The sequence below is a fragment of the Glycine soja genome, chromosome 13, assembly GCF_004193775.1.
Source record: "Glycine soja cultivar W05 chromosome 13, ASM419377v2, whole genome shotgun sequence".
Classification (NCBI taxonomy): domain Eukaryota; kingdom Viridiplantae; phylum Streptophyta; class Magnoliopsida; order Fabales; family Fabaceae; genus Glycine; species Glycine soja.
In genome coordinates, this window is record NC_041014.1 from 10,428,782 (window position 1) to 10,453,325 (window position 24,544).

General features: G+C 30.3%; 3 protein-coding genes across 9 annotated transcripts; all 3 read right to left on the reverse strand.

Moving 5' to 3' along the window:
* Positions 1–1,197: 1,197 nt before the first annotated feature.
* LOC114381121 (LEAF RUST 10 DISEASE-RESISTANCE LOCUS RECEPTOR-LIKE PROTEIN KINASE-like 2.4) lies at positions 1,198–23,974 on the reverse strand. The gene is made up of 5 exons (XM_028340301.1): positions 23,135–23,974; positions 22,760–22,792; positions 20,615–20,638; positions 19,121–20,352; positions 1,198–1,304 (listed from the first exon to the last, which is right to left on the reverse strand). Exons 1-5 carry the CDS (start codon positions 23,922–23,924, stop codon positions 1,287–1,289), a joined length of 2,097 nt encoding a protein of 698 aa, XP_028196102.1. The 5' UTR covers positions 23,925–23,974; the 3' UTR covers positions 1,198–1,286.
* LOC114381128 lies at positions 2,072–5,033 on the reverse strand. The gene is made up of 4 exons (XM_028340309.1): positions 4,197–5,033; positions 3,632–3,664; positions 2,799–2,822; positions 2,072–2,539 (listed from the first exon to the last, which is right to left on the reverse strand). Exons 1-4 carry the CDS (start codon positions 4,993–4,995, stop codon positions 2,292–2,294), a joined length of 1,104 nt encoding a protein of 367 aa, XP_028196110.1. The 5' UTR covers positions 4,996–5,033; the 3' UTR covers positions 2,072–2,291.
* On the reverse strand, positions 12,857–17,109 carry LOC114381129. 7 transcript variants are annotated; one of them, XM_028340313.1, is made up of 7 exons: positions 16,911–17,109; positions 16,758–16,802; positions 16,603–16,614; positions 16,084–16,217; positions 15,916–15,985; positions 13,612–15,722; positions 12,857–13,025 (listed from the first exon to the last, which is right to left on the reverse strand). In XM_028340313.1, the coding sequence occupies exons 1-5, from the start codon at positions 17,098–17,100 to the stop codon at positions 15,950–15,952; spliced, it is 417 nt and encodes a 138-aa protein (XP_028196114.1). In that variant the 5' UTR covers positions 17,101–17,109; the 3' UTR covers positions 12,857–13,025; positions 13,612–15,722; positions 15,916–15,949. The 7 variants fall into 7 exon arrangements, 4 of the variants coding, with proteins under 4 accessions (XP_028196114.1, XP_028196112.1, XP_028196113.1 ...); XM_028340311.1 differs by having other exon boundaries at positions 15,912–15,985; XM_028340312.1 differs by having other exon boundaries at positions 16,064–16,217.
* Positions 23,975–24,544: the final 570 nt, after the last annotated feature.

A 24,544-nucleotide genomic window follows, 5' to 3' on the forward strand; every position in this document is an offset into this window, starting at 1 on the left:
TTTCCATAAAATATTATATATATATATATATATATATATATATATATATATATATATATTCAAAATTTTATTAGAAATATTCTTTAAAAATTATATATTGAATATCATTAATTCGTGTAATTAAATTCTTTTTTCAATATCATCAGGTATGATAAATTTGATTATGTCTAGTTAACAGCTTTGTATGAATATGATTTAGTAATATATATTATGAACTTAATTTTTAATTTTTGAAATTATAAAATTAATATATTAATACAAGCAATTTAACAATTCATTTTTTACTTCATTAAACACAATTAGCTTTATATATTATTAAATTAATTTAAAATTGATAAAACAATATCTTGTTAGATTTGTTTGAATTAATTCAAAATTAATTAAATAATATTTGATTAGACGTAAAGTTTATTATATGACATGGCAAAAAACAGCTACATGTCAATAAATAAATGCTTGAATTATCGAACCGTGTGGGTTATTTATAATCTACACCCAAGTAATGAATTCCCAAATATTAAATTTCTTAACACTATTATAGAACCCATTGATGTACATATGAGAACCCTACTTTTAGTTAATTAAACTAATTTTCTAATTATTCAAAAAAATCGGATGAAAATTTTCAAAATTCTAATTCCCAAGGCTACATTTGTAATACTGAGTACTATTTAGTTTCGATTTTTAATACTTTGTCTGAATCGGACATAAGAAATGATAAAATAACTTATTTGTTTCTAGAAAACCGAATAACAGGATGAGATAGTAAAAATAGCAAGAGTGGTTTAAAAATTCTTGTCAAGTCATATAAATGTGCTTAAAATAATAATTTTAAAATTTTTCTAACAATTAATTGAGACAATTTTTTCAAACAATGTTTGAATTAATTAATTTTTTTATAGGGTTTTAATTCTAATTAGTAATTACGAATTATAATTTTTTCATCAATAAATATTAGTTTGTAAGTTAATTTTGTTAGAAAGAACAGTTGAAATCTTTTACTCATAATCTTTCTCATCTTCCTTCTATCTTTATTGTAATTGTTGAATCAACCTTATATCTCTTAATTACTAATTATCATTAATTTCATAAATTTTTTTATTGTTTGCCCATTTTTACGATGTAAGCCTACATTGCTAGCTTATAACACAATCCTAGTTTTGATAGAATTATATGCTAAAACTTACAAGTAACATATACACATTCAAGTAGAATCAGTTTATATTACGATTAGATATAAGGGAACTTTGAATAAAATCTTAAATTTGGGTAACTACTGTGCATTATCAAATAGTATCCTCTACCAAAGGATTAGTCACGATTTCCTTGGAATAACTAGAAGAACTAATGAAGTCCGTTGACATTGTTTGACTAGAGTAGATGCTTTGATCATTTTCCATTGTCTCATGTGGATATAGAGAAGGCTTTGGAGGTATTTCCAGACTTTCAATGTCTCCTTCAAGCATTTCCACTACTTTGTTCATTGAGGGGCGATCGCTTGGTTTCAACTGTATACACCAAAGTGAAACAATGATCATCTTTTTTGCTATTTTATTTTCCTCCTCTATGACACCTTCCATTTCTATATCTGTCTCTTCTCCAATTAGTTGATTATAAATCCAAAAGGGAAAGTAAAGTTGACTTGAATGATCTGCATGGGGATTTAGTTTCTTCCTCTTACTTGCCATCTCCATCAAAAGCATTCCAAAGCTATAAACATCTGCCTTGTGGGATATTCCTCCAATATTTTTATAAAATAATTTCGGAGCCATATACCCAATTGTCCCTCTTGCCGTTGTCATAGTCACAATGCTATTATCTATTGGATATAGTTTTGCCAATCCAAAGTCAGAGACCTTTGGGGTGAATGTTTCATCAAGAAGGATGTTATGGGGTTTGATATCAAAATGCAAAATTTGCATCTCGCACCCATGATGGAGATAAGCAATCCCACGAGCTACTCCAATTGCTATATTATATATTTTGTCATATGTTAACTGTATATTTCCATCTTTGGTAAAAATAAATTTGTCAAGAGATCCATTGGGCATGAATTCATAAACAAGGGCACGTTTTGAGCCTTCAACACAATATCCAATTAATTGTACTACATTTTGATGATGTATTCTTCCAATGGTTGCAATTTCACTAATAAAGTCTTGGCCGCTACCTTTTGCTTTATGTAGCATTTTAATTGCCACAGAAGGCCCACTACGCAACTTTCCCTTGAATACAAAGCCATAGCCTCCTTCACCCAATTTGTCTTTGAAACCTCTAGCCATCTTCTTAATTTATTTGTATGAGTATCCAATAGGCATCAAGTTATTTTGTTCCAGATAATTTTCAATATTTTCATATATTGACAAATGCCTTTTTCTCCATTTGTATATCAAAAGCACAATAAACAATGTCATCCCAAACAAAAACTTGTCTGCCAAGAATGGTAGAATGTAGTGTCCAAAGATAATAAATATTGAGTCATAGGCACCGATTTCACGTTCAAGTTCTGGGTTTGGTCCTCTTATAGTTTTAGACAATCCTGTAAATTAATATCACAAATGTGACTATTATCTTACAACGGATGATAAATGAAAAAAAGATGACCTATATGCACAATATGTTAATATTAGAAGATTCTTAATTATTGGAAGAGTCAAAGTAACAAAGTGGTACATATATAGCATCATATAATCAATAGTAATAATAATGACGTCAAACTATTATAACACATACTAACTCTAGTGAAATGTTTTGCATGGTTAATATTATGTGTAGCATATAAAAATAGAGGAACTCACCTGATATGACATAAAAAATGGCTTCTGCAAAAAAAGAAAGAAATGATTTACTTGAGTCAATAGTGTGATAAAGAATTTTTTGATTACAATGTTAATGTTAGATGCAATAAGTAAGGTATTTGTTAAAGTAGGATATCAATTTAATTAGTTCTTAAAATTGATATTATCCATCAAATTTGCAAATATCAACCAATTTAGTTGTTGAGGATTTTGCATATATCGGTCAGTTTCGTTACTAATATTAAGTTGCATCAAGGACCAAATTGATTAGTGGTTATCAATTTCTTTTGTTATAGAAAGGAGAAAAATAAATAGTTACTGCCAAATCTAGCTAGGGATCAATTTGATGATTAACTTATATTGTTGAATTATGTTATATTATACTAAGAAATCATATAAGTCATTGTTTCAAATGCAAGCCAATGGTTCTATTAGTCTGTATGTATTAAATAACTTGCACGTACATATACATACATTTAAGAAGGATGATTCATTGGATGGAATAGTACTAAGGTTTAATGGCTATGCATGCAAAGACAATGTAAATAAAATAATTGGCAAATGATGATTAAGGAACTAAAAGGAAGAAACAAAATTTGAGTTACATAAAATTATATTATTTATGACTTTTTTTTTTACATTTATATCTAATTTCTACAATAAATGTTTTTTTAATTTCTTAAAATACTTAATTATTAACGAAACCTAAAACAATTTTATACAATCAACCAGTAAAAAATATTCTTAAGATGACTTTTGAAATAATTATTATAAAAATTTCAATATATTTTGATTTGAGATAAAACAAAAAATTAAGGTTATAAAATCCTTACCTACTGCAAAGGATAGCAGCCTGGACCTTATCCCTATTGACAAAAAAAAAAAAAAAAATCAATTTCGGATTTCATCACAACGAGCTAGACAGAGAAGACTATTTAGCATATAGATATAGGTACAAAAAATAAAACTAATAAATTGTTTTTTTTGTTTAAAAAATGATTTTATTAATAGGATGAATAAGAAATATAGATTAAAATATAAGTACAGACTTTTGAAACCTTGTTTTACCAAATGCAAAAATATATATGGTTTAACAGATTAAAGATGGTTCTATTGATGATTTGTAAATATATAATTATTTACAATGTTAATTGAATAAATATAATTGGGAATTGACAGAGTGCACAAAGATTATTTTTTTAAAGTGTAAGAGAATTCACATATAATATATTGGTTGGATGTTCGAAATGAGTGAATAAAATGGCAATGATTAAAGTAAGGAATAAAATAAACATTGTTATGTTTAAGGTTTAAACAAATATTTCAAATTTTGCAAATGATTACGAGAAATTAATTAATATATACCAACGAAATTAATTAATTAACAATTTTTACAACCTTTAGCACCTTCAATAAAGTACCGCCGTCCCCCCAGGAAATTGCGGCAGAAGTACATGGAGCATTGAAGCTTCTGACTGTAAGCGTCAAATGCGCAGTCGGGATTTCCACACTGATCGACACAGGCGAGATTGATCCATGAAAGCTCAAATCCATAGAGAAGCGCTCTGTGCATCTGAGTGTATGAAGAATTATTTGTATCCAAACCCCACCATGATGTGGGAGCAACCAGCTTTACCTCACAACCAACTTCAAAGTCCTTTGCTATTAAGTCACCAGCAATAGCGTATATGTACCCTTTGGAGTGCCACTTGATGCAAGGATCAGTTTCCACATACTTCTCATTGTCAATCACTGCATGCCTACAATTTAAGAAAATTATATGCTTCTGGAAAGCGCGCTTCCAAGGATAACATCGATTTTGAATTTGGTATCGATCCAAGTAAAAATTATCACTATCACTGAAATTGGTTGGAGACAAGAAGTAGCGAGGAAGGGAGGAGCAATTTGGCTGTTGAACACCCGGATCCACCACACGGATTGTGAAATTGTTGTAGTTGATAGCCTGCACATGATATTTTCCAGAGTACGAATATAACACCGTAACATTGTTTTCACAAGCTAGCTCATACCTGTTGTCACCGCAACCTTTTGGGTCGCCTCTTAATCGAAATGGATAAGTTATGTTGGTGATTTTGCCACAGGAAGAAGGGGGGCAAGCATGCTCTTGCTCATTGGTTGCACAAATTTGGTGGACTAGTAATAACAGGAACACCAATAAAGCGCTCTGTCTCCACATGACGCTCAAACTGTTTCTCGCACACCTTTAAGTGCATAGTGCATACAAAATCAAAGTCGATATTGAAAGAAAAATTGTAAGGTTATTTCTGTCCTAATATCTTTTTTTTTTTTTACTTTTTACGCATCTTAAATTAATCTCAGCATTATTGTATTATGTAAAATTCCGATTGAATGATATTAGAATGAGAAAGATTTAGAGACTATAAGTATAAGACGGTACGATTGATGATGTCTTAAAAGAATTAATTGGTATTATCTATACCAACAAAATACATGTACTTTTCGATCGTTCATTGCGTAAGAATTTTTGGTTAAATATGTTTGACTTGGAGTAATTATGAAACAAATGATCTTCTTCTATTAAAGAGTTTTGACTAACAAGAATTAATGGAGATAATATTTGGAACTTCATTTGCATATACATTTACTTTGTAGAATTAAATGAAATTGAACCAATAATGCAGCTAATTTTAGTTATTATATATAACACTCAAAGTGATAGTTTTCCGGAGCTTATAGGTTGAAATGGTTGGACTACAGTAAGAGCTTATTAAAATTCTGAAACTTTATTTTTGAATTCTACATACATGCGCGATAGGAAAATAAATGTATGCTTATAATTATTGATATTTAAGACATGGACTTAGGGGACCTCATTTTTCCAATATTAAAAGAATGTGTGATTACGTAGACTTTAACTTGTCCCTGAGGGGGTATTAAGTCTTGGAAAAATCAACACGATTTTGAAGAGTTCTTCTAAGGTTTCGGTCAATTTTCACGTGGTTGGGCTTGGAAGGTTTTGATTAATAGTAGAGGTAAACATTAACAGTGATAGCGAGACGTTAGGCTTTTTGAATTTTTGTGAAGAGGATGAGATTTGAAGGATGCAAGATGTGAAAGCTAATGAAACACGTAAGCGTCAAGAATTTGCATAAGCACCGAATCAGTTTTTATTTTTATTTTGGCAAAATTACACTTTGGTTTCCTAGTTTATCTCTAATTTTGGATTTGGTCTCTCTATAATTTAATTCATAAATTTGGTCCCCAGTTTTATAAATCCCTGCAAAATTGGTCTTGGAAACCGGATTTGGACGTTGACCGTTAATCTCAGACGTTGACTGCCATGTGTGACTACCACATATCAATGTCAAGTGTCAATGCCACGTGTCAAAGTCTGAGTGGTTCCCTATTAATGCTTCATTTTTTGTAGGTAAAATTGTAGTTTTGGTCCCCCAGTTTTACTCCAATTTCGATTTTGGTCCCCTTATAATTTAATTCGCATATTTGGTGCCTAAGTTTTATAAATCCCTTTATAAATTCAGCCAAATTTCATTACTGGAGAAGTTGTATTTCAAATTTCAAACAAAAATATCATTGTCATACATAGGCCACTTAAGCAGTCGTATACACATAATACCGCATGGGGGAACAAAAAAAGAGAAAAAAAAGTTATTACAAAACCTGTTAAAGTAAGAGATCTGAAAATTTCATACCGAGGTTGAGATTCATGCGCCACTTTCCCAAGTTGAACAATCCCGGAAGTGGGAGAGAGACAAAGAGTGATTTTGCTCTGGGTTCCAAGTGAGTGAAAAACTTACGATGAAAAAAAAGTGCGAGATTTATTAAGACCTACTACCATGTCTCTAGCACTAGTGGCTAAACCATTCAAAAGACCAATTTTATAGGAACAATTTATAAATGGATATATAAAACTGAGGGACTAAATGTGTGAATTAAACTATAAGGGGACCAAAATCGAAATTGGAGTAAAACTGGGGGACCAAAAGTGCAATTTTACCTACAAAAAATGAAGCCTTTACAGAGAACCACTCAGACGTTGACACGTGGCATTGACACGTGACAGTCAATGTCTGAGGTTAACGGTCAACGTCCAAATCGGGCTTCCAGGACCAATTTTGCAGAGATTTATAAAACTGACGGACCAAATTTGTGAATTAAATTATAGGAGGACCAAATCCGTAATTGGAGATAAAGTGGGAGACCAATTTTGCCTTTTATTTTTGTAAAGAAGCACCAAATCAATTATCCTGTATGCAGCTAGTGGCACCGAATCAAATGCGCTAGGTCTGTTTTGATTTTTCATGTCTTGGAGGTGTTTTCTAGCTCATATATATATATATGGACCAACAATGTTTTCTTTTTCTGAATTGGATTAATAGCTCTTCTCTCTGGGTCAAAAATGACATTTATTTTGTTATAAATTATCTACATATAGTTCATGCATAAACTTATAAGTCATTCACACATTTCCTTGAACAAACTTTAGTTATTGTCACATCCATCATTCATTTGTCTTTGGCTAGACTTTTCTGTAGTATTATGTGTAGAAGGTAAAGGACTGCTTAGATTTAGAGCAATTCCACATACGGGTGAGTAAATGGGCTCGGGCCCATAGACTGTCCCGCAGGGTCCGTGTTTGCGCGAGTAATAGACTAATTTTTTTAAATAGTCTGTGGTCATGCAAAAATTTTAGGTTCATCTCACTTAACCAACGGACTGTGCAGATTTGGTCCGCGAGGTCTGCGGGTTGCTCGTAAGTCTAGTTAATCCATGGTTTGAGAATCCCACCAACTACAGTACCTTGAGAATCCTGCTTAATCCAGATCTTTCATTGTTGGCTTGTGATATTTTATGCATCCAAATTACAATTGTGGCTTCCGAATCTACATTTAGTATTGGTTCACGGGTGCATAACAAATATCGAACTAGGCTTCTTGCTAACAACGTGCAAGCCTTGATATGTACTAAAAATTGGTTACTAGGATTTGATAAGCAAAGTAAATAATGTGTAATAATTGTTGTCTTAATTTTAATCACTTAACTTGAGTTGATTCTAATATTTATTATTGTTTTGAGTTTTAGGAAAAGAAGATGAAGATGTGGAGATGGAGATGGCTCAAGCTACTTCAAATATGAAATCATTTGTTGTTGGAGATGTTTAAGTTTCATATTTTAGATTTATTGTTTGAATTTTCTTTTGTTAAAACATTATTTATTTTATTGATGTAATTGACTAATTGTTGAGATTTTATTTACATTTGTGTTGAACTTAATTTGGTTGTGTTACATTTTTGTTGAAATTGGAATTCATTTAAAATTAGGCCCACAGACCGGCCCGTTTGATCCGCGGAGTTCACAGGGGCGGGGATGCATCAATTTATTAGGTCTATGTAAGAATGCGAGGTGGGCTGACCCGATCCGATGCCAATTCTGGCGGACCTTACGCAGGGTGGGCCGGTCCGCTTACCCATCCCTAATTCCACACACTATATCCAAAAGTCCAGCACACCTTTTTTGGACTTGTGGACTAGAAAAATCCATTAAAGTCAGTGTTGCGCAACTTAATGCAGGTTTAAATTTAATTTCAAAGAATTTGGTAAGGTCAAGTTTGTGGCAGTATATGTCTGAGTTTCACTTTCTCTATCATAATTCTGTGGGGGAGACAATATTAGAATTTTAGAGGATCCTTATAAAATATCAATATAATCATCAGGAACACATTATGTTAGATTATCAAGAAGAGTTTTAGGAATGTCTGGATCCATAATGTCTAATCAAACAAATGCAGCAGAATCTGAATCCGTGGTGATTTTTGATCTATGTACTCTTCTTAGGATATGTTACGGAACAGATAATCGGCTAACATCGTAACCAGTGACTTCATGGTTCTTACTCAACCATAAGCTATTTATTCCTTAATAGGACCTTCATAACTCTTCAGATGTGAAGAAGAGAAACTATATCCGACGACTCGGTATATTGAGGACCATAACCTAATAGGGTTCTCATTATTCCCTAATGCATCAACAATGACATATGCTCATTTAAGTCCATATCATTTGACTTAGTTGTCTAATAGGCTCACTTAATTTGATCACATAAAATAAAACCCATTAATAATAAATAGCTAATATAATTGTTTTATAATATTAGCCTACATTAATTATTGGAATAGAAAATTCCAACAATCTCCTACTTGGGCTACATATTGTAACAATTATATCAAAAATCCTTAAGCACACATTTGTATGCTATTTACCTTTAGACTTCCATCTTAACAACCTAGTTCATCTCATGTATCAATAATAGACTCATTGCGGCTTTCGTCACTACAAAAAATGTAACTAGATCCCAATGACCATCACATCAGTACACTCAATGACATAGGTCAATATGAATAAGCAACATGAAAATCACATGCAATGTGATCTTAGTCATGCCTATTTCCAATTAGCCCAAACTTTATTCTTTATATAGATCTATCCAAACACAACATAAATATTGCAAATAAAATAAGCTGATAATAAAATGATAAACTTTAACTTTATTTCTGCAGAAAATCTAAACAACAAAATGTTTGTAAACCATAAGATATAAAACATAAGTAAGAATCTCACTAAACTAAAATACTATTAGGAATTAGACCTATATGAACAGTGTGCTCATGAAAAACTTTAAGTGTCATACCTTTAGTTAGTGGATCAACTAGCATGCAATGGGTTCCTATATGTTCTATACAAATATGTATTTTCTAAATTCTTTATTTAACAACCAAATACTTTATGTCAACAAATTTTTACTTGGTTAAATCCTTAATTATACCATTAAGATATTGTCCCAATAAACACCTGATGGCTACCTAATGTTGACAACAGGAAAGTTAGTTACAATAATTTAACAATCATAAATTCTAGTATGATATCGAATAGAAAAATATTAACTCCACCAACACGGTAAAATGTGGATCCTTATGTGAAATGATTGCTATTAAGACATTCCGAAAAAATCAAAGTCAGAATATTCAATGATCTCTAAACTTCTAGACTTTCGATATGAAAACATGTAGTTTCTTGTTCTCTTTAATTAATACATAATGTGCTTTACTACTTTTTAGTGTTGCATACCAAAATTACTTATATATCACCTTAGGACTCCCACAAAAAATTATTTCAAGACAATACAAAAAAAATAAAGCATTCATGATAAATTGTAATATAATTGTTTTGCAACAATAAGTCATATGATGATACTAGGATGTCATCAACATATAATACCAAAATAATAAATTTACTCCAACTAAACTTTTAGCATACACAATCATCAACCAAATTTAACTCAACATCATAAGAGATAATCTTGATGAATTTTGTAATATCATAGACGAGAGACTTGTTTAAAGCAAAAATGGATTTCTTTAGTTTACATACCATAGACTTTACATTATATTAAACAAGGTTTTCTGGTTGCACCGCATAAATTGTTTCATCAATGTTTCCATTTAAAAACGTAATCTTTACATCCATCTATGCAAAACAATTGTCAAAATGATCTACAATGTCATTATAGTCCTAAGAAAGTCTTTCTAAAAAATTAGAGAGAAAGTCTCTTTGTGATCAAGTCTTTTTTCTTGTAAAACTTTTGACGACAAGATAAACTTTATATATTTTAATATTACCCATTGAATCCCTTTCGACTATAGATATTTATCTATAACTTATGGGTTTTACACTTTCAAGAAATTTGATGATATCTCAAATGTCATGTTCAAGCATTGATTTTATTACATCATTTATGACATCAATCCATTTGAGAGTTAGAGCACAACATGACTTGACTAAGGTTAATTAAACCTTCTCAGTTAACCTAATGTTATATTCATGTTCTTAAAGAAATATGACATAATCATATCAAATTACATGTTTTCTTTCTCTTGTGGATCTTCTTAATGACACTTCTTGAAGTTATTGAGTTCGAACTTTAGGTGATGCTTGAGAGAGAATCTTAGTGTTGTCTTGTTTTTTAATAATGTTAAGAGTAACATCAATATTTAATTACCATATCTTTTTTTGAACAATGGTAAGTACAAAGACTTATCTATTGTCAATAATAGATTATTCGTTAAAGACAACACTCATTATGTTTCTTTCTCCTCCAAATTCAATTTCCTCAAGGAGTCTTGCATTCTCGTATCAAACATGATCCTAAAGTGAGATTGTAAAACTTATACATACGAGAACTTTAAATAAAGATGAATCATTTGTGACAATCATAATAAGCCACCATAAATACATTTATGGTGGTTTCTTCTAATTCCAAAAAAAAACCGTTAACAAAGACATTTTTTTGCATGCTTCCTAAATCCACCCACTTAATTCCTATCTCTCAAACTTTATTCATCCGGGTCAAACCATTCAAAAACTTACTATTCACCCCTAAAACAAGATTTTCACCTATGTAATTATAATCTTATATATATACAAACATCACACCATCACGTTATAATTAATTAATTACATATATTTAAATTAAATTAAATTATTCTTGCAATCTAATTAAAATCACTTAATTAGACATTACAAAAAAACATAATGTTACTATAATAATTTATTTTAACTAATAAATATAGATAGATAGTAAAGATTAATATAGTACGTAGGAGTCTTTTTTTATTCATTAATTCGGTTTTTATAATATGCTTTGTATCCAATAATAATTAAAAAAATTAAAAGGAATTTATTTAATATATTTAGCTAAATTTATTATTTTTTAAAAAAACTAAATTTATTAAATTTATGAATAGTTACTTTTATTTAATAACATTCACGATTTTTTTTTAAATATCTTTATGAATTAATATTTCCATAAAATATTATATATATATATATATATATATATATATATTCAAAATTTTATTAGAATATTTTTTAAAAATTGTATATTGAATATCATTAATGCGTGTAATTAAATTCTTTTTTCAATATAATCAGGTATGTTAAATTTGATTATGTCTAATTAACAACTTTATATGAATTTGATTTCCTAATATATATTATAAACTTAATTTTAATTTTTGAAATCAAAAAATTAATATATTAATGTAACCAATTTAACAATTTATTTTTTACTTCATTAAACACAATTAGATTTATATATTATTAAATTAATTTAAAATTGATAAAACAATATCTTTGTTAGATTTGTTTGAATTAAATCAAAATCATTTAAATAATATTTGATTATACTTAAAGTTCATTATATGACATGGCAAAAGCAGCTACATGTCAATAAATAAATGCATGAATTATCGATAGGTGTGGGTTATTTATAATCTACACTGAAGTAATTCCCAAATATTAAATTTCTTAACACTATTATAGAACCCATTGATGTACATATGAGAGCCCTACTTTTAGTTAATTGAACTAATTTTCTAATTATTCAGGAAAATCGGATGAAATTTTTCAAAATACTAATTCTCAAGGATACATGTGTAATACTGAGTACTATTTAGTTTCGATTTTTAATACTTTGTCTGGACGAGGCCTAAGAAATGATAAAATAAATTATTTGTTCCTAGAAAACCACATAACAGGATGAGATAGTAAAAATAGCAAGAGAGGTTTAAAAATTCTTTTCAAGTCATACAAATGTGCTTAAAGTAATAATTTTAAAATCCTAATAATACTAATTAGAATTGAAACCCTATAAAAAATTAATAGCACGGGGCGGGGTGTACTTCCCCGCGTTATTATTATTTTATAGGCATGGCACCCGCACGAGGCGGGGTGTTCTTTCCCGCTCCCTGTCCCTGAACCTTACCCTACTCCCCGTCCCTGCTCCCCGTGTTGAGGGTATTTTTTGCCCCGTTCCCGTTCCCCAGCTCCCCGCGGGGACCCCGTTTTACATTAAAAATGTCAAAAATTATAAAAAAATATTTTTTTTTTGTTTTATCTCAATTTTTCAACAATAATAAATTTAAGGTTTAATTCTAAGTTTAAAACATGACGAAAAATACAAAAATAAATCAATAATAAAAGTAATAAAATCAAACAAGCATAAAAACATCCAAGAAATATCCAAGTACACATTAATGTTATAGTATTACACAATAAAAATTATAAAACTAGCATAACATTACAAGTCTTTATACAATAAATTAACATCATCATACTGAATCAAGTCTTCATACTTCCATCCAAGTGCAATGAAGCATCTTCAACATCATACCTACACAATGAAACATGTAAAGATGTGTTTAGAAAATATAAAAAAGTCATGAATTAATATAATAAAATTTTCATACTGTCGACATTGTTGTGTCTGCATTGTCTTTGTGATTTGTGAGATATATATATATATATGATAATATTGTCTTGTATTTTTTTACTAATTTTATTCCCCGTTGTGTCTACATCGTCTTTATATTTTCTATATCTCATAATTACTAATTATCATTAATTTCATAATTTTTTTATTGTTTTCCCTTTTTACGGTGTAAGCCTACATTGCTAGCTTATAACACAATCCTAGCTTTGATAGAATTATATGCTAAAACTTACAAGCAACACATACACATTCAAGTAGAATCAGTTTATATCAGGATTACATATCAGGGAACTTTGAACAAAATCTTAAATTTTGGTAACCCATTTTTTTTATACTTTGAAAGATAAAACAATAGGCAGTCTTTTAGATAAAATAAATATTACAGATGAACAGGTGTTCAAGACAATAAGGTGGATACAAATACATAACTACTGTGCATTATCAAATAGCATCCTCTACCAAAAAAACAAAGAAAATAAACTCGTACTTGTGGAGTTTTCAGATGAAAACTGCATTTGTAGTGTGCTCTTCCACCTTCTCTGCATGCAATAGAGGTTGACTAAAAAAAAATGTAAGCTTTTGTATTGTGAGAAACAAAGAAAACATAAACAGAGAAACAAAGAAAACAAATCTGTTTGAGATAAAAATCGAAGCTTTTTGGAGATAAAAATCGCAGCTTTAGTGTTCTTTCACCTTCTCTGCATACAATAACGAAGGTAATGAGAGAAGTCAGAAAAAAATAAAAAAATTTCAACCTTTGTATTGTTAGAAGTCACAAAAAAAACGAATATACACTCAGAGAGTTTTGAGATAAAAATGACAACTTTGGTGTGTTCTTCCACCAAGAACACGATATAGAAATGCAAACCTGGAGAGGAACGCAAATACGATATCGTTGTCATGAAATATGAGATAAAAATCATAATTTTGGTGTAAAAAATCACAGCTTTAGATGTAAAAAAACAGGGAGAATGAAAAAATGGAAAGAAGGAACAGAGAAGGGGGAGATAACAATTCGGGAGAGAGAAATGAGAGAAAGTAAAAATGGTAAAAGAAAATGGCACTTTCGATTTCTGAAGGAAGACAGAAGGAAAATACGTGCAACAATAAATGAAAATGGTAAAACGCGTACCACAATAAATGCTTGGCATTTCGGTTACCCAAGCACATCGGGAGAAGGAAACGTATTGGAAACGCTTAGAATTGAAAACACATCATTTTATAGGCCATTCACTATAGCAGGATGTGACATTTTTGGACGGGAAAGTGGATTAACCACAACACGACACGTGGACCATCCAGGACCTTATTTGTATAATGATAGATGATACGTTTTTCCAATGATTAGGTTTGGAGGATTTGAGGAGACAAATCTCCCATCTCTAGGCATATTAACTTCTATTTTCTGTTCTGTGCTTTGCCTTTTTGAACTCTACCTTTTTTAGCTACCTCAGAAAAATCTTTTCATTTTTCTTTGGGCCTTCTGAGTAAGTACATTGTTATGATAAATGGGACCCAACATCTAAATCAACATGCACAACCTTTTTTTATCTTATAAGGAAAACCGTGCAAGGAAATATAAAATAAAGCTTGAAAAAATGCGGCGACTCTTTAAATGATAATCACAATGGCTTTTAAAAGTGATCGGTCATTGTCAGTCACAAAAGTGATAGCATATCCTTCTCTTCTAGCTCTTGCAGTATGACCCACTCGATAAGCATAGCTTCTTACATTAATTTTTTTAAAATCAGGAATCCATAGAGAGAAACAGAACATGTTTAAAGCAAGATCAACATGCTATGATGTATGATAAATTGTAACTTATGTAACAATGAAGGAAAGTGATAAAAAACTGAAGGAAGTCAATAACACTAAACATTTCAAGCAGAGTTACTACCAATAGGGATCATAGACTATAAATGGTACCAACACGTGGATACGCAAAGTTGATAATTGTTTGAACACCAATAATTTCAGATCTATATCCAAATTCCAAAAATGCCAAAAGAAATAGATTTAATAATTGTATGTCCCCGTTAAGCTGCCATAGTTTTACTGGATATATATCAAAAGGGAATGTTTGAGATAATAAAAAAATATTCAAATTCAAAGTGAGTAAAGAATAAATAAAAATCAAGGATTGACTCTTACATGGGCAGCCAAAAAATCCACATGCTGCTTCTTGAACCAAAAAATCTATTGTGTATTGCCTTCCGCATGGATTTAATTGTTGTTGACAACTTGATAAATTGGCCTTCCCCATGAATTTCATAAGGTTATATATGCATTAAATATGCTAGAGTAGCATGGCTAATGACTAATTATAATAGGTGAATCAAAAAAAGTTGTGAACAGAAACAACTACGTATCTTTCACAAGGCATAATAGATGATTCCAATGTCATAAGCTATTTCTCAAACTTAAAATTGGGGAGTATGAAACTAGAAAAGCAGAAAGGAAAATTAATCACCAAGCATCTAAATGGAAAGAAAGGAATAAAAGAAATATTCAATATACCATTGAACTGTCATTCACATGGTGAATATTTGGAAAACCTTGTCAGAGCACTCTCTGATTTCCATCCAGATTCATCATGTCCTGAAATGAAGGGGACAAGTAATTTGAAACTTTGAAACCTCACCAACTTCCTAACAGTAAAACCTTCCATCTCTATGCACCAATTCATTGATCCACTCAAACACACACATACACAACACTAATAATGATTATTAATAAAAAACAACAAGGAAAATTGCTTAAAGTTATTATTAATGAAAAGAAAACTACCTACTTCCTCCTTGAAGAATATTATAGAGTTTGGTCTCCTAAAGTAATTGCGGATAGTTCATTTTACCATTCTCCTGCAACACCAAACCAATGAAAAAATGAAACAAATACAAAGGGTTTAGGAATCTGAATGTGCAAACATGGATTATTACTTGCAAAGTGAAAGAACAACCGTGCTATAATTAAGCCAATAGTTGCATGAAGAATCCAAGTATCTACTTGCAATCTTAGGAGAATAAGCAACATAAGTTGAAACCAGACCGATACCACCCTGACCTAGGTAATGACTTGCAACTTCCTCTTTAACTGAAACCATAATAAGTCTAGATACATAATCAACAAAAATTGATATTTGATCAATTTCACAATGAATGAGGACAATTTTAAGCTTACAACATTAGAAAAGCTTTTTGTGTGCTATGTGATTGTTTTATAAGCATGGAATCAAGGCAACAAGCTATTGGATTGCACTTTGCCATTCAAAATTTAGAGTCGAACTAACAGTGAAATGAAAATTAGATGAAGTGCTCAAACTAAAGCAAAGAAGAAATAAGACAATTTCATCAAACACATTGCAAGCAACCTAAGTTTTGCAGTGAAAAAAAACACTTACATTATTTGAGCACTATCAATTAAGAATTAGTACCACAATTGCAGATCTGTTATAGGAATCAGTGTCTTTACTCCTCACCTTCCTTCCAAGCTGTCAAAAAAGAAAATGCATAGTTATAATACATAGTAATTAAAGAGGCTTCAAGACAACTCAAAATACAAGCACAAAATGCAAAAACTTAAGCACAACGTACACATAATATGTCTAAAATGAAGTAACGTGAGTTCTCTTACTTGTTCCCAATCTTGAAGCTTCATGACACTCAGTGCAAGAACAACCTTTCACAGAAGCAGAGTAATGAAAAAATATGAACTAAAATCCAATAAATGATGAAAAAACAGAGTGAGAAAATATTGGAGAATCACAAAATAGGATTTAAAACTTACCTTGAATGGATGCGATTTTGTATGCAAGAGTCTGAAAAGAATGCGAGACTGAGAATGAGAGAATGCGAGGAGTGATCCCTAGAAGGCGAATGCGAGCACGAAGTGAAACTGGTCGTCGAGGTGGAGAGATCGTAATCAATAGTGAAGAGTGAGAAAGGAATGCGGAGAGATGCTGTGTCAAGGGACACATTATCAAAATAAAAAATAAACAAGTGTTAATAAAATAACATACTTAAAATTAAAACTGTGTATCATTTGTGGCGGTCAAAATAAGCGACCAAAATACATTTCTGATGGTTTCTTCTTATTTCCAAGAAAAACCATGAAAAAATGACATTTTTTTCCCTAAACTCAGCCACTTAATTCCTATCACTCAAGCTTCATTCATCTTGGTCAAACCATTCAAAGACTTACTATTCACCCCTAAAACAAGTTTTTTACCTGTGTAATTATAATCATATATATACAAACATCACAAACCATCACCTTATAATTAATTAATTACATATATTTAAATTAAATTTAATTATTCTTACAATCTAATTAAAATCACTTAACTAGACATTAAAAAAAAATATAATGTTACTATAATAATTTATTTTAACTAATAATTATGGATACATAGTAAAGATTAATATAGGACATAGGAGTCTTTTTTTTATTCATTAATTCGGTTTTTAAAATATGCTTTGTATCCAATAATAATTAAAAAAATTAAAAGTAATTTATTTAATATAGTTAACTAAATTTATTATTTAAAAAAAACTAAATTTATTAAATTTATGAATAGTTACTTTTATTTAATAACATTCATGATTTTTTAATCATGTTGAGGTTTTAAATATCTTTATGAATTAATATTTCCATAAAATATTGTATATATATTCAAAATTTTATTGGAAATATTTTTTTAAAATTGTATAGTGAATATCATTAATGTTTGTAATTAAATTCTTTTTTAATATAATCAGGTATGTTAAATTTGATTATGTCTAATTAACAACTTTGTATGAATCTGATTTACGTAATATATATTATAAACTTAATTTTTAATTTTTGAAATTATAAAATTAATATATTAATACAAGCAATTTAACAAGTCATTTTTTACTTCATTAAACACAATTAGCTTTATATATTATTAAATTAATTTAAAATTGATAAAAAAAATATCTTGTTAGATTTGTTTGAATTAATTCAAAAATAATTAAATAATATTTTATTAGACTTAAAGTTTATTATATGACATGGCAAAAGCTGCTACATGTCAATAAATAAATGCTTGAATTATCGAACCGTGTGGGTTATTTATAATTTACACCAAAGTAATTCCCAAATATTAAATTTTTTAACACTATTATAGAACCCATTGATGTACATATGAGAGCCCTACTTTTAGTTAATTGAACTAATTTTCTAATTATTCAGGAAAATCGGATGAAAAATTTTAAAATTCTAATTCCCAGGGCTACAATTGTAATACTGAGTACTACTTAGTTTCGATTTTTAATACTTTGTCTGGATCAGGCATAAGAAATGATAAAATAACTTATTTATTCCTAGAAAACCGCATAACAGGATGAGATAATAAAAATAGGAAGAGAGGTTTAAAAATTCTTTTCAAAAGTCATATAAATGTGCTGAAAATAATAATTTTAAATTTTTTCTGAGAATTAATTGAGACAATTTTTGCAAACAATGTTTGAATTAATTAATTTTTTATAGGGTTTTAATTCTAATTAGTAATTACTAATTATAATTTTTTTATCAATAAATATTAATTTGTAAGTTAATTGTGTTAGAAATAACAGTTGAAATCTTTTACTCATAATCTTTCTCATCTTCCTTCTATCTTTATAATTGTTGAATCAACCTTATATCTCTTAATTACTAATTATCATTAATTTCATAATTTTTTTTATTGTTTGCCCATTTTTACGGTGTAAGCCTACATTGCTAGCTTATAACACAATCCTAGCTTTGATAGAATTATATGCTAAAACTTACAAGTAACACATACACATTCAAGTAGAATCAGTTTATATCATGATTAGATATCAGGGAACTTTGAATGAAATCTTAAATTTTGGTAACCCATTTTTTTAAACTTTGAAAGATAAAACAATAGGAAATCTTTAGATAAAGTGTTCAAGACAATAAGGTGGATACAAATACATAACTATTGTACATTATCAAATAGCATCCTCTACCAAAGGATTAGTCACAATTTCCTTGGAATAACTAGAAGAACTAATGAAGTCCATTGACATTGTTTGACTAGAGTAGATGCTTTGATCATTTTCCATTGTCTCATGTGGATATAGAGAAGGCTTTGGAGGTATTTCCAGGCTTTCAATGTCTCCTTCAAGCATTTCCACTACTTTGTTCATTGAGGGACGATCGCTTGGTTTCAACTGTATACACCAAAGTGAAACAATGATCATCTTTTTTGCTATTTTATTTTCCTCCTCTGTGACACCTTCCATTTCTATATCTGTCTCTTTTCCAAGTTGATTATAAATCCAAAAGGGAAAGTAAAGTTGACTTGAATGATCTGCATGGGGATTTAGGTTCTTCCTCTTACTTGCCATCTCCATCAAAAGCATTCCAAAGCTATAAACATCAGCCTTGTGGGATATTCCTCCAATATTTTTATAAAATAATTCTGGAGCCATATACCCAATTGTCCCTCTTGCCGCTGTCATAGTCACAATGCTATTATCTATTGGATATAGTTTTGCCAATCCAAAGTCAGAGACCTTTGGGGTGAATGTTTCATCAAGAAGGATGTTATGGGGTTTGATATCAAAATGCAAAATTTGCATCTCGCACCCATGATGGAGATAAGCAATCCCACGAGCTACTCCAATTGCTATATTATATATTTTGTCATATGTTAAATGTATATTTCCATCTTTGGTAAAAATAAATTTGTCAAGAGATCCATTGGGCATGAATTCATAAACAAGGGCACGTTTTGAGCCTTCAACACAATATCCAATTAATTGTACTACATTTTGATGATGTATTCTTCCAATTGTTGCAATTTCACTAATAAAGTCTTGGCCGTTACCTTTTGATTTATGTAGCATTTTAATTGCCACAGAAGGCCCACTACGCAACTTTCCCTTGAATACAAAGCCATAGCCTCCTTCACCCAATTTGTCTTTGAAACCTCTAGCCATCTTCTTAATTTCTTTGTATGAGTATCCAATAGGCATCAAGTTATTTTGTTCTAGATAATTTTCAATATTTTCATATGTTGACAAATGCCTTTTTCTCCATTTGTATATCAAAAGCACAATAAAAAATGTCATCCCAAACAAAAACTTGCCTGCCAAGTATGGTAGAATGTAGTGTCCAAAGGCAATAAATATTGAGTCATAGGCACCGATTTCACGTTCAAGTTCTGGGTTTGGCCCATTTATAGTTTCAAACAATCCTGTGAATTAATATCACAAATGTGACGATTATGTTATAATAGATGATAAAGGAAACATGATGACTATCATACAACCTATATGCACAATTTGTTAATATTAGAAGATTGTTAATTATTGGAAGAGTCAAAGACACAAAGTGGTACATACTATCACATAATCAATAGTAATAACAATGTCAAAATATTATAACACATACTAACTCTAGTGAAATGTTTTGCATGGTTAAAATTATCTATAGCATATAAAAATTGAGGAACTCACCTTTTATGACAGCATTAAAAGCTTCTGCAAAAAAAAAAAGGGTTACTTGAGTGAATGGTGTGATAAAGAATCTTTTGATTACAATGTTAATGTGAGATGCAATAAATAAGGTACTTGTTAAAGTAGAATATCAATTTAATTCTTAAAATTGATATTATTATTAGTTGCTATTCATGAGTTAATTTGATATTGAATATTTGCAAGGAAATAGCGCTTTGCCTCCAATTTATGATTCTTTTTGTAGGAATTGTACATATTTATCTTTATTGTGTGATTATATAGAGCAGAAACTCCATTTTTGGGACTTAATGTTGAATCCAGCTCAGTTTCGGGCCAAATAAGAAAAGGTTCAAGCAGCTGATGACTCGTTTAGTGAGGCAGATCCGCTCAGCGTGTGACATCTGCTTAACGAGGCATCCAGTTCACTTAGCAGATGGGAAACCTTAGAAGAGGATAAGTAAGAGATGTGCTCGTCCAACGAGGTCATTGTCTCTTTTCGTGCTTAGTGCGCCCACTCTCGTTTTGCGAAAATTCACTAACTCTCGCTTAACGAGACATGCTTGCTAAGCGAGCCTTCAGAAGCTGAAAGGTCCAAGAGCCTTTAAAACACTGAAGTTGGCGAAAATAAACAACAAGAAGCAATAAAGAGACGAGTGAGGAGCAACAAAGGGTGCTTGGCTTAGGAAAATAGAGAGACTTAGGGTTTAGAGGTCAAAGGAGACATCCTCCATCATCTTCTTCCAATTTCTTTCACCAGAAACAATTTCTTTCTTAGTTTTAAAGTTTTGCTTGTAATGGAAGGCTAAGCCTCTTTGTTGAGGAGATCAACTGAACAATCTTGATGTAATATTCTCACTATCTATTTAATGTTATTTTTCTTTGTTTATTGCTTCTATCTATGTTTATTTTACATGCTTGTGACTTGATCACCCATTTGTATGTGTAGTTAAGCTTTTTAGTATTGGATAATGCTTTAAAACCTTAGAACTTGGTAGAACAAGCTAGAAATTTGTATGTCTAGGAATGAAGTGCAGTGATTTAGTTCATATTATGTTGTAGGATTAAGACAACTCCTTTAGAACAAGTTTGTTGAGGGATCAAGGACAAAGTCTAAAGAGAGCTAGGTTCATTCATGTGAGAAATCATGGTTTGAGTAGTTTCTCAGCATAAGAACACTAAGATAACATTAAATAGAGAAAAATATATTTTAAACATCAAGAGAAATTAAGTAGAACAACCCAACACTGTTAACTTGATAGTTTTCACCTTATATAGCTTTAGATATTGTGTTTATGTTCAAATAGATTTTCTAGTACAGAACTCAGCATTTATCCTGTTTTTAATCCCTATAAGTGTTTACATACTGAATGTACATGGTCTAAGTGAAATAAATTTTCTGAGGATATGATATTTAGTCGTACTGTTTTATATTACTTGTGTAAATCGGTACACTTGCCGATGTTAACAACAATTATCCATCAAATTTGACAAATATCAACCAATTTAGTTGTTGAGGATTTTGCATATCGGTCAATTTCGTTACTAATATTAAGTTGCATGAAGGACCAAATTGATTAGTGGCTATCAATTTCTTTTCTTATAGAAAAGAGAAAAATAAATAGTTATTGCCAAATCTAGCTAGGGATCAATTTGATGTTTAACTTATATTGTTGAATTTATGTTATATTATACTAAGAAATCATATAATAAGTCATTGTTTCAAATGCAAGCCAATGGTTCTATTCGTCTGTATATATGTATTTAATAACTTGCACGTACATATACATACATTTAAGAAGGATGATTCACGGATTAGTAGTAAGGTTTAATAGTAATGCATGCAATCACAATGCAAATAAAATAATTGACAAATGATGATTAAGCAACAAAAAAGAAGAAAAAAATTGAAAGGCATAAAATTATATTATTTATGAATTTTTTTACATTTATATATAATTTTTATAATAATTTTTTTTGTTTTAATTTCTTAAGATACTTATTAACAACCCAAAATAATTTTATACAATCAACCAAATCAACAAATAAAAAAGTATTCTTGATATAACTTTTCAGATGATTATTATAAAAACTTGAATGTATTTTGAGTCCTTATAAAACAAAAAATTAAGGTTATAAAATTCTTACCTTCTGCAGATGTTAGCAGCCTGGACCATGTCCCTATTGACAAAAAAATATATCAGTTTCGGATTTTATCACAACGAGACACAGAGGACTATTAACATATATGTCAAAGTTTATACCTATTATCAGTTTAAAAAGTTTTATCTAAAAAAAAAGTTTTATTTAATCCTTGGGTTCATATAGACACAGGTAAAAAAATAAAACTAATAAATTAATTTTTTGTTTAAAAAATGATTTTATTAATAGGATGAATAAGAAATATAAATTAAAATATAAATACAGACTTTTGAAACCTTGTTTTACCAAATGCAAAAATATATGGTTTAACAGATTAAAGATGGTTCTATTGATGATTTGTAAATATATAATTTTTACAACCTTTAGCACATTGAAGCTGGAACAGCTGTCCCCCCAGGAAATTGCGGCAGGGGCATTGAAGCTTCTGAATGGAAGCGTCAAATGCGCAGTCGGAATAAAAATATCCACACTGATCGCCACAGGCGAAATTGATCCATGAAAGCTCAAATCCATAGAGAAGCGCTCTGTGCATCTGAGTGTATGAAGAATTATTTGTATCCAAACCCCGCCATGATGTGGGAGCAACCAGCTTTACCTCACAACCAACTTCAAAGTCCTTTGCTATTAAGTCACCAGCAATAGCGTATATGTACCCTTTGGAGTGCCACTTGATGCAAGGATCAGTTTCCACATACTTCTCATTGTCAATCACTGCATGCCTACAATTTAAGAAAACTATATGCTGGAAAACGTGCTCCCAAGAATAATCTCGATTTTGTAAGGCTAGGTATGGATACCCTTCATCAATTGCACTGAAATTGGTTGGAGACAAGAAGTAGCGAGGAATGGAGGAGCAATATGGCTGTTGAACACCCGGATCCACCACACGGATTGTGAAATTGTTGTAGTTGATAGCCTGCACATGATATTTTCCAGAGTACAAATATAACACCGTAACATTGTTTTCACAAGCTAGCCAATACCTGTTGACCCCGCAAACTTCTGGGTCGCCTTTTAATCGAAATGGATAAGTTATGTTGGTGATTTTGCCACAGGAAGAAGGGGGGCAAGCATGCTCTTGCTCATTGGTTGCACAAATTTGGTGGACTAGTAATAACAGGAACACCAATAAAGCTCTCTGTCTCCACATGACGCTCAAACTGTTTCTCGCTCACCTTTAAGTGCATAGTGCATACAAAATCAAAGTCGATATTTAAAGAAAAATTGTAAGGTTATTTCTGTCCTAATATCTTTCTTTTTTACTTTTTACGCATCTTAAATTAATCTCAGCATTATTGCATTATGTAAAATTCTGATTGAATCATATTAGAATGAGAAAGATTTAGAGACTATAAGTATAAGACCGTACGATTGATGATATCTTAAAAGAATTAATTGGTATTATCTATACCAACAAAATACATATATTTTTTGATCGTTCATTGTTTAAGAATTTTTGGTTAAACATGTTTGACTTGGAGTAATTATGAAATAAATGATCTTCTTCTATTAAAGAGTCTTGATTAACAAGAATTAATAGAGATAATATTTGGGACTTCATTTGCAAGACACCTTTACTTTGTAGAATTAAATGAAATTGAACCAATAATGCAGCTAATTTTAGTTATTATATATAACACTCAAAGTGATAGTTTTCCGGAGCTTATAGGTTGAAATTGTTGGACTACAGTAAGAGTTTATTAAAATTCTGAAACTTTATTTTTGAATTTTACATACATACGCGATAGGAAAATAAATGTATGCTTATAA

What these genes read in the sequence shown, in the direction of transcription:
- LOC114381128 (XM_028340309.1), bottom strand. Translation starts at nt 4,995, where the DNA reads ATGTGGAGACAGAGCGCTTTATTGGTGTTCCTGTTATTACTAGTCCAC. An exon ending in GCTGCTATCCTTTGCAGTAG is followed by an intron (nt 2,823 to 3,631) that starts GTAAGGATTTTA and finishes CTTTTTTTGCAG; the next exon opens with AAGCCATTTTTTATGTCATA. An exon ending in CATTTTTTATGTCATATCAG is followed by an intron (nt 2,540 to 2,798) that starts GTGAGTTCCTCT and finishes ATTAATTTACAG; the next exon opens with GATTGTCTAAAACTATAAGA.
- LOC114381129 (XM_028340313.1), bottom strand. Translation starts at nt 17,100, where the DNA reads ATGTGTCCCTTGACACAGCATCTCTCCGCATTCCTTTCTCACTCTTCA. An exon ending in CAAAATCGCATCCATTCAAG is followed by an intron (nt 16,803 to 16,910) that starts GTAAGTTTTAAA and finishes CTTCTGTGAAAG; the next exon opens with GTTGTTCTTGCACTGAGTGT. An exon ending in ATTGGCTTAATTATAGCACG is followed by an intron (nt 15,986 to 16,083) that starts GTTGTTCTTTCA and finishes TTGGTGTTGCAG; the next exon opens with GAGAATGGTAAAATGAACTA.
- LOC114381121 (XM_028340301.1), bottom strand. Translation starts at nt 23,924, where the DNA reads ATGTGGAGACAGAGAGCTTTATTGGTGTTCCTGTTATTACTAGTCCAC. An exon ending in CCAGCTTCAATGTGCTAAAG is followed by an intron (nt 22,793 to 23,134) that starts GTTGTAAAAATT and finishes TTTTGTCAATAG; the next exon opens with GGACATGGTCCAGGCTGCTA. An exon ending in GCTGCTAACATCTGCAGAAG is followed by an intron (nt 20,639 to 22,759) that starts GTAAGAATTTTA and finishes TTTTTTTTGCAG; the next exon opens with AAGCTTTTAATGCTGTCATA.